This window comes from Oncorhynchus tshawytscha, unplaced genomic scaffold (genome assembly GCF_018296145.1).
Source record: "Oncorhynchus tshawytscha isolate Ot180627B unplaced genomic scaffold, Otsh_v2.0 Un_scaffold_17_pilon_pilon, whole genome shotgun sequence".
Lineage (NCBI taxonomy): Eukaryota > Metazoa > Chordata > Actinopteri > Salmoniformes > Salmonidae > Oncorhynchus > Oncorhynchus tshawytscha.
In genome coordinates, this window is record NW_024609830.1 from 1,050,115 (window position 1) to 1,066,546 (window position 16,432).

Consider the following 16,432-nt stretch of genomic DNA (forward strand, 5'->3'; position numbering starts at 1 on the left):
CCCGGGCTTTCTTGCCAACCGTGTTCCCTCGTATCGCCAGCTCCTCTCTCCGGCTGCCTCTGCTCTCCTAAGTGCCTCCACCTGTTCCCATGGAAGGCGATCCACTCCCGCCAGGATCTCCTCCCATGTGTAACAACCCTTGCCATCCAATATATCGTCCCATGTCCAATCCTCATTGCGCCGCTGTTGCTGCCTTTTTGCCTCTCCTCTTTCGGCTGCTCCTGCCTGTTGACACGCCGCTTGGTCCGTTGGTGGTGGGTGATTCTGTAACGGTTTTCTAGTGGTGATGAAGGAGAGTCGGACCAAACTGCAGCGTGTCGATTGCGATCCATGTTTATTTAAACAAACGTAAACACGACTAAACACGAACACTACAAACAATAAACGAAAACCGAAAACAGCCTATACTTGTGTCAACTAACATCAAACAAGGACATCAAGACACTCAGGACAATCACCCACGACAAACTCAAAGAATATGGCTGCCTAAATATGGTTCCCAATCAGAGACAACGATAAGCACCTGCCTCTGATTGAGAACCACTCCAGACAGCCATAGACCTTGCTAGACAACCCACTAAGCTACAATCCCAATACCACCACCAAAACCCCAAGACAAACACACCACAATTACAAAAACCCCATGCCACACCCTGGCCTGACCAAATACATAAAGATAAACACAAAATACTTTGACCAGGGCGTGACATAACTAGTCAGTTAAGAACAAATTCTCATTTTCAATGACGGCCTAGGAACAGATTTTTACCTTGTCAGCCCGGGGACTTGATCTTGCAACCTTTCAGTTACTAGTACAACGCTCTAACCACTAGGCTATCTGCCGCCCCAGATGTGAAGACATCTTGTTTCTCTCTTCTCCTTTTCACCTCTTTTTGGAATTCTCTCTCCCCTCACACCTCTCTTTTTCTCTTGTCTCCCTCCCTCCTGCCTTCTCCCTCCCTCCCTCCCTCCTGCCCCTCCCTCCCTCCCTCCCTCCCTCCCTCCCTCCCTCCCTCCCTCCCTCCCTCCCTCCCTGTCTCCAGTCAGTAGATGAGATGTGGCAGCACTGTGCCGTGAGGCTGACTGAAGCGGTACAGTACGTGGTGGAGTTTGCCAAACGCATCCCAGGGTTCCGTGGGCTTGGACAGAACGACCAGATCACCCTGCTCAAGACTGGTGAGCCGAATCCACCAGTCAATCACTACTTACTACACTGTCCTCTCTCAAGAAAAGTTTTCCTGTAAGAAGTGCACTTTGCCATTATTAAATATTCCCTCCCCTCTCTCTCTCTCTCCATCTCTCCATCTCTCTCTCTCAGGATCGATGGAGGTGGTTCTGGTTAGAATGAGCAGGTGTTTTAACACAGAGAACAGCACCGTCTTCTTCGATGGGAAGTTTGGCAGCACTGAACTTTTCAAGTCTCTGGGTTAGTCCATTGGTTCCTAGTCTTAGCTGTTGAATGGATGCTACAGTGAACTTTTCAAGTCTCTGGGTTAGTCCATTGGTTCCTAGTCTTAGCTGTTGAATGGATGCTACAGTGAACTTTTCAAGTCTCTGGGTTAGTCCATTGGTTCCTAGTCTTAGCTGTTGAATGGATGCTACAGTGAACTTTTCAAGTCTCTGGGTTAGTCCATTGGTTCCTAGTCTTAGCTGTTGAATGGATGCTACAGTGAACTTTTCAAGTCTCTGGGTTAGTCCATTGGTTCCTAGTCTTAGCTGTTGAATGGATGCTACAGTGAACTTTTCAAGTCTCTGGGTTAGTCCATTGGTTCCTAGTCTTAGCTGTTGAATGGATGCTACAGTGAACTTTTCAAGTCTCTGGGTTAGTCCATTGGTTCCTAGTCTTAGCTGTTGAATGGATGCTACAGTGAACTTTTCAAGTCTCTGGGTTAGTCCATTGGTTCCTAGTCTTAGCTGTTGAATGGATGCTACAGTGAACTTTGCAAGTCTCTGGGTTAGTCCATTGGTTCCTAGTCTTAGCTGTTGAATGGATGCTACAGTGAACTTTTCAAGTCTCTGGGTTAGTCCATTGGTTCCTAGTCTTAGCTGTTGAATGGATGCTACAGTGAACTTTTCAAGTCTCTGGGTTAGTCCATTGGTTCCTAGTCTTAGCTGTTGAATGGATGCTACAGTGAACTTTTCAAGTCTCTGGGTTAGTCCATTGGTTCCTAGTCTTAGCTGTTGAATGGATGCTACAGTGAACTTTTCAAGTCTCTGGGTTAGTCCATTGGTTCCTAGTCTTAGCTGTTGAATGGATGCTACAGTGAACTTTTCAAGTCTCTGGGTTAGTCCATTGGTTCCTAGTCTTAGCTGTTGAATGGATGCTACAGTGAACTTTTCAAGTCTCTGGGTTAGTCCATTGGTTCCTAGTCTTAGCTGTTGAATGGATGCTACAGTGAACTTTTCAAGTCTCTGGGTTAGTCCATTGGTTCCTAGTCTTAGCTGTTGAATGGATGCTACACTGCCCTCCATAATTATTGGGAAAGTAAAGTATTTCTTATTCTTATTCTATGCTCCAAAAGTTTGGATTTGAAATCAAACATTGACTGAGGTTAAAGTGCAGACTGTCCTCTTTAATTTGAGGGTACATAGGACGCCCATTTTAGGGGATCAAAATGATTGGGGACGAATTCACTTATATGTGTATTAAAATAGTAAAAAGTTAAGTATTTGGTCCCATATTCATAGCACACAATGACTACATCAAGCTTGTGACTCAAAACATTTATAGGATGCATTTGCTGTTTGTTTTGGTTGTGTTTCAGATTATTTTGTGCCCAATAGAAATGAATGGTAAATAATGCTTGTGTCATTTTGGAGTCACTTTTATTGTAAAGAATAGAATATGTTTGCTAACACTTCTACGTTAAGGTGGAGGCTGTATGATATTTGTGTGTCTAACTTTCTGAACTTTAATTAACTTCAAATACAAACTTTTGGAGTATAGAGCCAAAATATAAAAAAATCCTTCACTGTCCCAATAATTACGGAGGACACGATCTCATATTAACTTTGCCAATTGGTTCCTAGTCTTAGTGATGCTAACTCTGCTAACTGTTTTGTTCCAGGCTGTGGTGATCTGATGGTGGCGGTGTTTGACTTCGCTCACAGTGTGTGTGCCCTGAGACTGACTGAGCAGCAGATGGCTCTCTTCAGCTCACTGGTGCTCATTAACCCCGGTAAGACACACAAATGTACACACATTCCGTAAAATGATATTGCAGATAAGCTTAGTACAATAAAGTTATAGAACAGCAAAGTCATAGATCCGTAAAGTCATAGTCATAGATCCATAAAGTCATAGTCATAGATCTGTAAAGTCATAGAACATAATAAGCTGATTAATGGTATAACATTTTCTATTTGATCTCTTTTAATCTTTTTTTTGTGTGTATTTTTGTTTGTGTGTGTGTAGATCGCCCCTGTCTTGAGGATAGAGGCAGAGTACATAGAATGAGAAGAGACTTGGAGGTATGCCTCAGCCACATGCTACGCAGAGACAACCAGGAGAGCCTTCAGCACAAGGTAACACACATAGTCACTTACACATACATGCACACACACAGGCACACACACACAGGCACTTGCACATACACACTCACAGACACACACTCACGCATTCAAGTTTGACGGAGTAGTGAGTGGAGAGCGTTACCAGTGGTGTAAAGTACTTAAGTAAAAATACTTTAAAGTACAACTTAAGTAGTTTTTGGGGTATCTGTACTTTACTTTACTATATTATATTTTTGTCAACTTTTACTTTTACTTCACTACATTCCTAAAGAAAATAATGTTAATGCACTTTTTACTCCATACATTTTCCCCGATACCCAAAAGTACTCGTTACATTTTGACAGGAAAATGTTCCAATTCACACACCTATCAAGAGAACATCCCTGGTCATCCATACTGCCTTTGATCTGGCGGGCTCCCTAAACACAAATGCTACATTTGTAAATGATGTCTGAGTGTTGGAGTGTGCCCCTGGCTATCTGTAAATGATGTCTGAGTGTTGGAGTGTGCCCCTGGCTATCTGTAAATGATGTCTGAGTGTTGGAGTGTGCCCCTGGCTATCTGTAAATGATGTCTGAGTGTTGGAGTGTGCCCCTGGCTATCTGTAAATGATGTCTGAGTGTTGGAGTGTGCCCCTGGCTATCTGTAAATGATGTCTGAGTGTTGGAGTGTGCCCCTGGCTATCTGTAAATGATGTCTGAGTGTTGGAGTATGCCCCTGGCTATCTGTAAATGATGTCTGAGTGTTGGAGTGTGCCCCTGGCTATCTGTAAATGATGTCTGAGTGTTGGAGTGTGCCCCTGGCTAGCTGTAAATGATGTCTGAGTGTTGGAGTGTTCCTCTGGCTATCTGTAAATGATGTCTGAGTGTTGGAGTGTTCCTCTGGCTATCTGTAAATGATGTCTGAGTGTTGGCATGTGCCCCTGGCTAGCTGTAAATGATGTCTGAGTGTTGGAGTGTTCCCCTGGCTGTCTGTAAATGATGTCTGAGTGTTGGAGTGTGCCCCTGTCTATCTGTAAATGATGTCTGAGTGTTGGCATGTGCCCCTGTCTATCTATAAATGATGTCTGAGTGTTGGCATGTGCCCCTGTCTATCTATAAATGATGTCTGAGTGTTGGAGTGTGCCCCTGGCTATCTGTAAATGATGTCTGAGTGTTGGAGTGTGCCCCTGGCTATCTGTAAATGATGTCTGAGTGTGCCCCTGGCTAGCTGTAAATGATGTCCCCTGGCTATCTGTAAATGATGTCTGAGTGTTGGAGTGTGCCCCTGGCTATCTGTAAATGATGTCTGAGTGTTGGAGTGTGCCCCTGGCTATCTGTAAATGATGTCTGAGTGTTGGAGTGTGCCCCTGGCTATCTGTAAATGATGTCTGAGTGTTGGAGTGTGCCCCTGGCTATCTGTAAATGATGTCTGAGTGTTGGAGTGTGCCCCTGGCTATCTGTAAATGATGTCTGAGTGTTGGAGTGTGCCCCTGGCTAGCTGTAAATGATGTCTGAGTGTTGGAGTGTGCCCCTGGCTAGCTGTAAATGATGTCTGAGTGTTGGAGTGTGCCCCTGGCTATCTGTAAATGATGTCTGAGTGTTGGAGTGTGCCCCTGGCTATCTGTAAATGATGTCTGAGTGTTGGAGTGTGCCCCTGGCTATCTGTAAATGATGTCTGAGTGTTGGAGTGTGCCCCTGGCTAGCTGTAAATGATGTCTGAGTGTTGGAGTGTGCCCCTGGCTATCTGTAAATGATGTCTGAGTGTTGGAGTGTGCCCCTGGCTATCTGTAAATGATGTCTGAGTGTTGGAGTGTGCCCCTGGCTATCTGTAAATGATGTCTGAGTGTTGGAGTGTGCCCCTGGCTATCTGTAAATGAAATGATGTCTGGCTATCTGTAAATGATGTCTGAGTGTTGCCCCTGGCTATCTGTAAATGATGTCTGAGTGTTGGAGTGTGCCCCTGGCTATCTGTAAATGATGTCTGAGTGTTGGAGTGTGCCCCTGGCTATCTGTAAATGATGTCTGAGTGTTGGAGTGTGCCCCTGGCTAGCTGTAAATGATGTCTGAGTGTTGGAGTGTGCCCCTGGCTATCTGTAAATGATGTCTGAGTGTTGGAGTGTGCCCCTGGCTATCTGTAAATGATGTCTGAGTGTGTTGGAGTGTGCCCCTGGCTAGCTGTAAATGATGTCTGAGTGTTGGAGTGTGCCCCTGGCTAGCTGTAAATGATGTCTGAGTGTTGGAGTGTGCCCCTGGCTAGCTGTAAATGATGTCTGAGTGTTGGAGTGTGCCCCTGGCCTGTAAATGATGTCTGAGTGTTATCTGTAAATGATGTCTGAGTGTTGGAGTGTGCCCCTGGCTATCTGTAAATGATGTCTGAGTGTTGGAGTGTGCCCCTGGCTATCTGTAAATGATGTCTGAGTGTTGGAGTGTGCCCCTGGCTATCTGTAAATGATGTCTGAGTGTTGGAGTGTGCCCCTGGCTATCTGTAAATGATGTCTTGAGTGTTGGAGTGTGCCCCTGGCTATCTGTAAATGATGTCTGAGTGTTGGAGTGTGCCCCTGGCTATCTGTAAATGATGTCTGAGTGTTGGAGTGTGCCCCTGGCTATCTGTAAATGATGTCTGAGTGTTGGAGTGTGCCCCTGGCTATCTGTAAATGATGTCTGAGTGTTGGAGTGTGCCCCTGGCTATCTGTAAATGTTTTTTTTATGTTGCCATCTGGTTGCTTAATATAAGGACATTGAAATGGTTTATTCTTTTACTTTTGATGCTTAAGAACATTTGAACAGTTCCACTTACTTTTGATACTTTAGTATATTTCAAACCAAATACTTTAGGACTTTTACTCAAGTAGTATTTTACTGGGTGACTTTAACTTTTACTTGAGTCATTTTCTGTTAAGGTATCTATACTTTTACTGAAGTATGACAATTGAGTACTTTTTCCACCACTGGTGTTTACCCTCTATGACATCACTGGACAGTGTGTAGAACTGTCATTGACAAGCTGTGTGTGTGTGATGTCCCCAGCTCTACCAGAAGGTGTCAGTGTTGCGGTCTCTGTGCAGTCTTCATGTGGAGAAGCTGCACTGGTTCAGCCAGCGCTACCCGCTCACCGTCCACTCTGTCTTCCCTCCTCTATACAAGGAGCTGTTCACCTCTGACCTGCCTTCTGTGGACTCCCTGTGAACTCCCTCTGAACTGCACCGTACATGTTGACAGATAATTAGACAAAGAAACATGCATACAGTAGACAGACACACACAAACACACACAGAAACACAGACACACACAGACACAGACACTCAGAGACACAAACACACACACACAGAGACACAGACACACACAGAGACACAGACACTCAGAGACACAGACACTCAGAGACACAGACACTCAGAGACATAAACACACACACAGAGACACAGACATTCACAGACACACACACACACAGAGGCACAGACACACAAACAGACACACAAACACACACACGTGTATACATTGATACATAAGATTATTAACTTGTTGAATAAATATATTTTTTAATTTCAGAGAGCAAGGAAATGATCTCAGTAGCCTATTAGTGATTGGACATTGAGGCTATTTTCATGCACATTTTTTTTTAGAGATTGTTGTTTTTCCTTTTTGAAAGTGTTATCTGAGTGTATTTCGTCCTTGAGATGATGTATGTTATTTTGGGCGGCTGTTGTGACTGTTGGGGCGGCTGTTGTGACTGTATCCAGACCAGTTGCTAGCTGGTATAAATGACCATATTTAGATGATCTCTATGAAATCTAATGAGTGTTTTCTGAGTTGTTTTTAAATGTGTGACTTTACAGAGTTGGCTAACCCATCAGACTGAGTACCTGAACTATAGCCCATGGGCCCCACGGTTCAGGACCCAAACACACAGTCAAGTATATAGCTACTCTTCTCAATGAACTGTGGAGGATCGAATTTGACCAACAATCCTATCTGTCTCTATCGAGCTTTAAAAGAGGCTGTGTGTTGCATTAAAACAGAGTCAGAAATCCTAGACAGGCAGAAATGTAAATATGAATAATCTAGAACATAAACTTGGATGCTGGGTAATATTGCTGTAGGCCTACAGTATGTAGGTAGGCATTTGAATGACTAACTTTGGGCATGACTGTTATTGTAAACGTGTCAGATTTGTTGCTTTAACATTCTCTCTGTTAGTTTGTCTCCTAAGTGTTACCATGGTGATTCCCATTGAAAAGGCTTCCAATAAACTGCTGATATGATTTAAAAGATGACTGGTGTTCCTGTATTGTCTGTTTTCCCATTGTACAAAATAGGATGTTTAATTGCATGCCAGGAAGGGAAAGAGGAAACATAGCGGGAGAGAACTCAGTACATGCAGCTGCACACTGGTAGAATGTACATGTTTTAACGACACATCTATGATAAAACACACACAGACATTCCTGCTTTGAGCCGTCCTCAACAGTGTGTGTGTTTAATTCATAGACTATCTAATGAGCTGAGTGTGTGTTAAGTGGAAGTTAAGATTCCCGCCTTGATGTACTACAGAGGCATTCAGCAGTGTGCAGATCTGTCAGTCTTTCTTTCATGACTTTACCTTCAGTACCTCGTAGCTGAAAGTATCCTAACTGGATGTGGGTACAGAACACCACTTCTTAACTGTGTGTGAGAGTGGCAGTGGCTGACATTCAGCTGAGCTTTGTTGTGTGTATGGGAAGACTTTTGTTCGGTCTAAGAGTTTGTTTGAGAGAACTGAAGAATGTTGTTGACTGAGCTCCCAAGGAGAAGTGACTAAGACCGTGGTGAGTTAGGACATGATTAAGACAACCACTGTCTCTCCGCCCTACAACCACAAACGCTTCAAATCCGGTCAGAGAGGTTGCCCAGTGTTCAAGGACTAGGATCAGTCCCACACAGTAACAGTGAGAGGGAGAGTTACATGTGGTCTCTCTGAGTTGTTTTTTTTTGCTGTGCACTCTGGCCTTTCCTGGGGAATGTGTGTTCTGTTCCAGCACAAACACACATTTCTGACTTACCGGTTCTTCTAGACACATCTCAGAACAAAAAGTCTCAGTCAAATCTGGCATACAATCTCTGAACCATCAAAAGTACTAATTCTGTGAGATTAAAGTACTGTTTGAAGACTATCGGTAGATTGTCCCTTTAGTTTTAGTCAAATAAGTTATTTTACTCTTCCTCCTCCTCCTCTTAATTCTGCTTTTCATGGGAAGTTTTAAAGCTGAGAAACACTGCTCAGGGACATTGTGTTTGTGTGTCACCTATGAAGGGGAGGAGGGATGAAGGGACAGAGGGAAAGGAAAGGGGTAAAATGGTGAGTCAAGGGGGAGCCACAGTGTGGATTTACAATGGAATCCTTCAGTGTTAACTCTGCACTGGATTAACTGGGGCGGCAGATAGCCTAGTGGTTAGAGTGTTGGGCCAGTGACTGAAAGGTTGCTGGATCAAATCCCCAAGCTGTTAAAAATCTGTCCTTCTGCCCCTGAACAAGGCTATTCCCCAGTAGGCTGTCATTGTAAATAAGGATTTGTTCTTAACTGACTTGCATAGTTAAATTATTATTCGGCGTGTGCACAGTAGCTATGTTTCCAACAACTTGTCCTTTGATTTCTTTGTAGACATTTAGAAAGTTTGTATAGCAATTTGGGGTGTTCCTGCTTGTGGGCATTTCTGCATCTGCCAGAAGCCATGGATTTACAGGCAACATCTGTATTGAGCTAAAGGGTAGAGATGGCGTTTTAAAGAGGCGGACACATAAGAAAATCCAGACGAAGTACAGGACTAAGATTAAATCCTACTACACCAGCTCTGATGCTCGTCGGATGTGGCAGGGCTTGCAAACTATTACAGACTACAAAGGGAAGCCCAGCCGCGAGCTGCCCAGTGACACGAGCCTACCAGACAAGCTAAATTACTTCTAGGCGCGCTTCGAGACAAGCAACACTGAAACATGCATGAGAGCACCAGCTGTTCTGGATGACTGTGTGATCCCTCTCTCCATAGCCAATGTAAGTAAGAACTTTAAACATTCAGGTCAACATTCACAAGGCTGCAGGGCCAGACGGATTACCAGGACGTACTTAGGGCATGCGCTGACATTTTCATCTTGTCCCTGACTGAGTCTGTAATACCTACAGTAACAGTCAATAGTTTGGACACACCTACTCCTTGAAGGGTTTTTCTTTGTTCTTACTATTTTCTACATTGTAGAATAGTGAAAACATCTAAAGTACGAAGTAACACATATGGAATCATGTAGTAACCAAGAGTGTTACTACATTTCAACTTCATGGAATTTTCAAAGCTGTTTAAAGCTGTTTAAAGGCACAGTCAACTTAGTGTATGTAAACTTCTGAGCTCTGGCAGCTCCTGGTTGGCGGCTCTGGCAGCTCCTGGCGGACAGGCGGGAGACCCCGGCGGAGGGGTGGAGAGACCCTGGCGGAGAGACCCTGGCAGCTCCTGGCGGAGAGACGGGAGACCCTGGCAGCTCCTGGCGGAGAGACGGGAGACCCTGGCAGCTCCTGGCGGAGAGACCCTGGCAGCTCCTGGCGGAGAGACCCTGGCAGCTCCTGGCGGAGAGACCCTGGCAGCTCCTGGCGGGAGACCCTGGAGCTCCTGGCGGAGAGACCCTGGCTGCTCCTGGCGGAGAGGCGGGAGACCCTGGCGGGAGACGGGAGACCCTGGCGGAGAGACGGGAGACCCTGGCGGAGAGAGATGGGAGACCCTGGCGGAGAGAGACGGGAGACCCTGGCGGAGAGAGACGGGAGACCCTGGCGGAGAGAGAGACCCTGGCGGGGAGACCCTGGCTGCTCCTGGCGGAGAGAGACGGGAGACCCTGGCTGCTTCTGGCGGAGAGAGACGGGAGACCCTGGCTGCTCCTGGCGGAGAGAGACGGGAGACCCTGGCTGCTCCTGGCGGAGAGAGACGGGAGACCCTGGCGGAGAGAGACGGGAGACCCTGGCTGCTCCTGGCGGAGAGAGGGGAGACCCTGGCAGCTCCTGGCAGAGAGAGACGGGAGACCCTGGCAGCTCCTGGGGGAGAGAGACGGGAGACCCTGGCAGCTCCTGGGGGAGAGACGGGGAGACCCTGGCAGCTCCTGGGGGAGAGACGGAGACCCTGGCAGCTCCTGGGGAGAGAGACGGGAGACCCTGGCTTCTCCTGGCGGAGAGAGACGGGAGACCCTGGCTGCTTCTGGCGGAGAGACACGGGAGACCCTGGCTGCTCCTGGCGGAGAGAGACGGGAGACCCTGGCAGCTCCTGGCGGAGAGAGACGGGAGACCCTGGCAGCTCCTGGCGGAGAGAGACGGGAGACCCTGGCAGCTCCTGGCGGAGAGAGACGGGAGACCCTGGCAGCTCCTGGGGAGAGAGACGGGAGACCCTGGCAGCTCCTGGGGAGAGAGACGGGAGACCCTGGCAGCTCCTGGGGGGAGACGGGAGAGCTCCTGGGGAGAGAGGGAGACCCTGGCAGCTCCTGGGGAGAGAGACGGGAGACCCTGGCAGCTCCTGGGGAGAGAGACGGGAGACCCTGGCAGCTCCTGGGGAGAGAGACGGGAGACCCTGGCAGCTCCTGGGAGAGAGACGGGAGACCCTGGCAGCTCCTGGGGAGAGAGACGGGAGACCCTGGCAGCTCCTGGGGAGAGAGACGGGAGACCCTGGCAGCTCCTGGGGAGAGAGACAGGAGACCCTGGCAGCTCCTGGGTAGAGAGACGGGAGACCCTGGCAGCTCCGGGGAGAGAGACGGGAGACTCTGGCGGCGCTGGACAGGCGGGAGCACCTGTAGACAAAGGACGGAGGGGCTGCCTTTCAGGCTTCCTTGCCAGCCGTGTTCCCTCATATCGCTGTCTCCTCTCTCCGGCTGCCTCTGCTCTCCTAGCTTCCTTCCTTCCCATCGCAGGCGATCCCTTCCAGCCAGGATCTCCTCCCATGTGTAGCAACCCTTGCCGTTCAAGACATCCTCCCATGTCCAGGAGTCCTGACATCGCTGCCTCTCCTGCTGCTGCTGCTGCCTGTTACCACACCGCTTGGTCCTTGGTTGGTGGGTGGTTCTGTAACGGCTTTCTTCTGTGGACGAAGGAGAGGACCAAAGCACAGCGTGGTTAGTGTGCATCATGTTTAATAAAGACGATAAATGTGAAAAACCGAAACAGTTCTGTCTGGTGCAGACACACAAAGACAGAAGACAACCACCCACAAAACCCAACACAAAATTGGCTACCTAAATATGGTTCCCAATCAGAGACAATGACTAACACCTGCCTCTGATTGAGAACCATATCATAGAAACGGGAAAACTAGACACACAACATAGAATGCCCACTCAGCTCACGTCCTGACCAACACTAAAACAAAGAAAACACAAAAGAACTATGGTCATGACATACGTACTAAAAAGGAACAAAAGGTCCTTGTTCTAATTCTGACTAAAACTACACACATCATCAGATTATAGTTTTATGATTGTAATACATTTCATACAATTATATGGTTTCAGAGTGGAATTATTTATTCATTTTCTTTAAACATATAAATGATTTTATCACCAACAGAAACAAACTTTCCAACAGAGATCACGACGACACACTGAGCGTAAATACACTGCTCAAAAAAATGAAGGGAGCACTAAAATAACACATCCTAGATCTGAATGAATGGAATATTTATTTATTTCTTTACATAGTTGAATGTGCTGACAACAAAATCACACAAAAATTATCAATGGAAATCAAATGTATCAACCCATGGAGGTCTGGATTTGGAGTCACACTCAAAATTAAAGTGGAAAACCACACTACAGGCTGATCCAACTTTGATGTAATGTCCTTAAAACAGGTCAAAATGAGGCTCAGTAAATGTGTGTGGCCTCCACGTGCCTGTATGACCTCCCTACAATGCCTGGGCATGCTCCTGATGAGGTGGCAGATGGCCTCCTGAGGGATCTCCTCCCAGACCTGGACTAAAGCATCCGCCAACTCCTGAACAGTCTGTGGTGCAATGTGGCATTGGTGGATGGAGCGAGACATGATGTCCCAGATGTGCTCAATTGGATTTAGGTCTGGGGAACGGGCTGGCCAGTCCATAGCATCAATGTCTTCCTCTTGCAGGAACTGCTGACACACTCCAGCCACATGAGGTCTAGCATTGTCTTGCATTAGGAGGAACCCAGGGCCAACCGCGCCAGCACATGGTCTCACAAGGGGTCTGAGGATCTCATCTCGGTACCTAATGGCAGTCAGGCTACCTCTGGCGAGCACATGGAGGGCTGTGCAGCCCCCCAAAGAAATGCCACCCCACACCATGACTGACCCACCGCCAAACCGGTCATGCTGGAGGATGTTGCAGGCAGCAGAACGTTCTCCATGGCTGTCAGACTGTCACGTCTGTCACATGTGCTCAGTGTGAACCTGCTTTCATGTGTGAAGAGCACAGGGCCAATCTTGGTGTTCTCTGGCAAATGCCAAACGTCCTGCACATGCACATTTGTGGCCTGCTGGAGGTCATTTTGCAGGGCTCTGGCAGTGCTCCTCCTGCTCCTCCTTGCACAAAGGCGGAGGTAGCGGTCCTGCTGCTGGGTTGTTGCCCTTCCACGGCCTCCTCCACGTCTCCTGATGTACTGGCCTGTCTCCTGGTAGCGCCTCCATGCTCTGGACACTACGCTGACAGACACAGCAAACCTTCTTGCCACAGCTCGCATTGATGTGCCATCCTGGATGAGCTGCACTACCTGAGCCACTTGTGTGGGTTGTAGACTCCGTCTCATGCTACCACTAGAGTGAAAGCACCGCCAGCTTTCCAAAGTGACCAAAACATCAGCCAGGAAGCATAGGAACTGAGAAGTGGTTTGTGGTCACCACCTGCAGAACCACTCCTTTATTGGGTGTGTCTTGCTAATTGCCTATAATTTCTACCTGTTGTCTATTCCATTTGCACAACAGCATGTGAAATTTATTGTCAATCAGTGATGCTTCCTAAGTGGACAGTTTGATTTCACAGAAGTGTGATTGACTTGGAGTTACATTGTGTTGTTTAAGTGTTCCCTTTATTTTTTTGAGCAGTGTATATACAGTGCCTTGCGAAAGTATTCGGCCCCCTTGAACTTTGCGACCTTTTGCCACATTTCAGGCTTCAAACACAAAGATATAAAACTGTATTTTTTTGTGAAGAATCAACAACAAGTGGGACACAATCATGAAGTGGAACGACATTTATTGGATATTTCAAACTTTTTTAACAAATCAAAAACTGAAAAATTGGGCGTGCAAAATTATTCAGCCCCCAGAAGTTCAGTGAGGATCTCTGAATGATCCAATGTTGACCTAAATGACTAATGATGATAAATACAATCCACCTGTGTGTAATCAAGTCTCCGTATAAATGCACCTGCACTGTGATAGTCTCAGAGGTCCATTAAAAGCGCAGAGAGCATCATGAAGAACAAGGAACACACCAGGCAGGTCCGAGATACTGTTGTGAAGAAGTTTAAAGCCGGATTTGGATACAAAAAGATTTCCCAAGCTTTAAACATCCCAAGGAGAACTGTGCAAGCGATAATATTGAAATGGAAGGAGTATCAGACCACTGCAAATCTACCAAGACCTGGCCGTCCCTCTAAACTTTCAGCTCATACAAGGAGAAGACTGATCAGAGATGCAGCCAAGAGGCCCATGATCACTCTGGATGAACTGCAGAGATCTACAGCTGAGGTGGGAGACTCTGTCCATAGGACAACAATCAGTCGTATATTGCACAAATCTGGCCTTTATGGAAGAGTGGCAAGAAGAAAGCCATTTCTTAAAGATATCCATAACAAGTGTTGTTTAAAGTTTGCCACAAGCCACATGGGAGACACACCAAACATGTGGAAGAAGGTGCTCTGGTCAGATGAAACCAAAATTGAACTTTTTGGCAACAATGCAAAACGTTATGTTTGGCGTAAAAGCAACACAGCTCATCACCCTGAACACACCATCCCCACTGTCAAACATGGTGGTGGCAGCATCATGGTTTGGGCCTGCTTTTCTTCAGCAGGGACAGGGAAGATGGTTAAAATTGATGGGAAGATGGATGGAGCCAAATACAGGACCATTCTGGAAGAAAACCTGATGGAGTCTTCCTTAAGACCTGAGACTGGGACGGAGATTTGTCTTCTAACAAGGCAATGATCCAAAACATAAAGCAAAATCTACAATGGAATGGTTCAAAAATAAACATATCCAGGTGTTAGAATGGCCAAGTCAAAGTCCAGACCTGAATCCAATCGAGCATCTGTGGAAAGAACTGAAAACTGCTGTTCACCAATGCTCTCCATCCAACCTCACTGAGCTCGAGCTGTTTTGCAAGGAGGAATGGGGAAAAATGTCAGTCTCTCGATGTGCAAAACTGATAGAGACATACCCAAAGCGACTTACAGCTGTAATCGCAGCAAAAGGTGGCACTACAAAGTATTAACTTAAGGGGGCTGAATAATTTTGCACGCCCAATTTTTCAGTTTTTGATTTGTTAAAAAAGTTTGAAATATCCAATAAATGTCGTTCCACTTCATGATTGTGTCCCACTTGTTGTTGATTCTTCACAAAAAATACAGTTTTATATCTTTATGTTTGAAGCCTGAAATGTGGCAAAAGGTCGCAAAGTTCAAGGGGGCCGAATACTTCGCAAGGCACTGTATATGGATTGCAATTATTCCCGAATGAGTGAGCGTTCATGTGCAAAGGATTAGCATTTCAATTGTTATAATTATCAACTTTGTAGTGTCTTTTATCTTTCGCGCCCTTCTCAGTCCCTTTGTCTAACAAGCCGCTATGCCGGTTTAGCCCACTAGAGCACATTCCCCTATCATTTCCTTGTAACCATATCTACTTGTTTGTTTGTGTGTGCATTTCTGTGATTATTTAGTTAGTTAATAAATAAATAAATGATTGAGACAATTGATGTATGGATGACTCATAGTGAAGACTGGGTTCGTGCAGATAACCAACCATTTACAACGTTTGGAATGAGACTGACGTGAGGTACAGAATAATTCATTAATTAGAAGACTAATTGATCAGATATTAAAATATCTGAAAGTTATATTAGGAAAATTATAACTTTGTAATCTGAATATTTTCCTTGGTGCCCCGACTTCCTAGTTAATTACTGATTAGTTAATCACATAATAATAATTACAGAGAATTGATTTGATAAACTAAACAGTCTTCAGTTTAATGATGCCAAAGACATGACAATGGTGTTCAGTTTGGTCCTTCACCACTTCTACCTGAGACCTGAGTCCTGAGACCTGAGTCCTGAGTCCTGAGTCCTGAGACCTGAGTCCTGAGTCCTGAGACCTCAGTCCTGAGACCTGAGTCCTGAGACCTGAGTCCTGAGTCCTGAGACCTAAGTCCTGAGTCCTGAGTCCTTAGACCTGAGTCCTGAGACCTGAGTCCTGAGTCCTGAGACCTGAGACCTGAGTTCTGAGACCTGAGACCTGAGTCCGAAACCAGCAACTTGTACACAGCATCCAGTCGAAGCTATCAACTGCCTTTCTGTCATGCCTTTTCTCTCAAGAGTGCAACATGAGTCCATGTGAAGGGAGCATGGAAAGAGATCTGTTCCAAACTTTTCCCATGTTGCTGGTATACTGGTTGACAAATGGACAAGACATAATGGGTGGTAAAGGTGGTGGCGGCCCAGGTGAGACAGTGAAACTGGGACATTATCATGGGCCATCCACTTTGAACTGTGAAGCTATCTGAAGATGACAACGAAGAGATGCCAGAAGAATAAGTGCATGAAGGGGGGGTTGGTCAACTGTGCCCGTAATTGATTTAGGGTTGCACTAAATTGTTTATTTTGGGTATCAAGTTGATTGTAGAGGTCTACCCACTGCAAAAAATTATAGTAATTTAGACTAAGAATGCATTAAGATACTGATCTGTAAT

General features: G+C 46.2%; 1 protein-coding gene across 3 annotated transcripts in view; it reads left to right on the plus strand.

Moving 5' to 3' along the window:
* The window catches only part of LOC112235371 (nuclear receptor ROR-gamma-like), a 31,151-nt gene extending 24,317 nt beyond the window's left edge, over positions 1 to 6,834 (plus strand). For all 3 annotated transcript variants that reach the window (XM_042319337.1, XM_042319338.1, XM_042319339.1), the window contains 5 exons: positions 1,044 to 1,176; positions 1,319 to 1,426; positions 3,069 to 3,179; positions 3,416 to 3,525; positions 6,522 to 6,834. In XM_042319337.1, coding sequence (XP_042175271.1) covers positions 1,044 to 1,176; positions 1,319 to 1,426; positions 3,069 to 3,179; positions 3,416 to 3,525; positions 6,522 to 6,680 — 621 coding nt within the window. In that variant the 3' untranslated portion in view covers positions 6,681 to 6,834. The remainder of the gene's footprint in view (positions 1 to 1,043; positions 1,177 to 1,318; positions 1,427 to 3,068; positions 3,180 to 3,415; positions 3,526 to 6,521) is intronic.
* Positions 6,835 to 16,432: the final 9,598 nt, after the last annotated feature.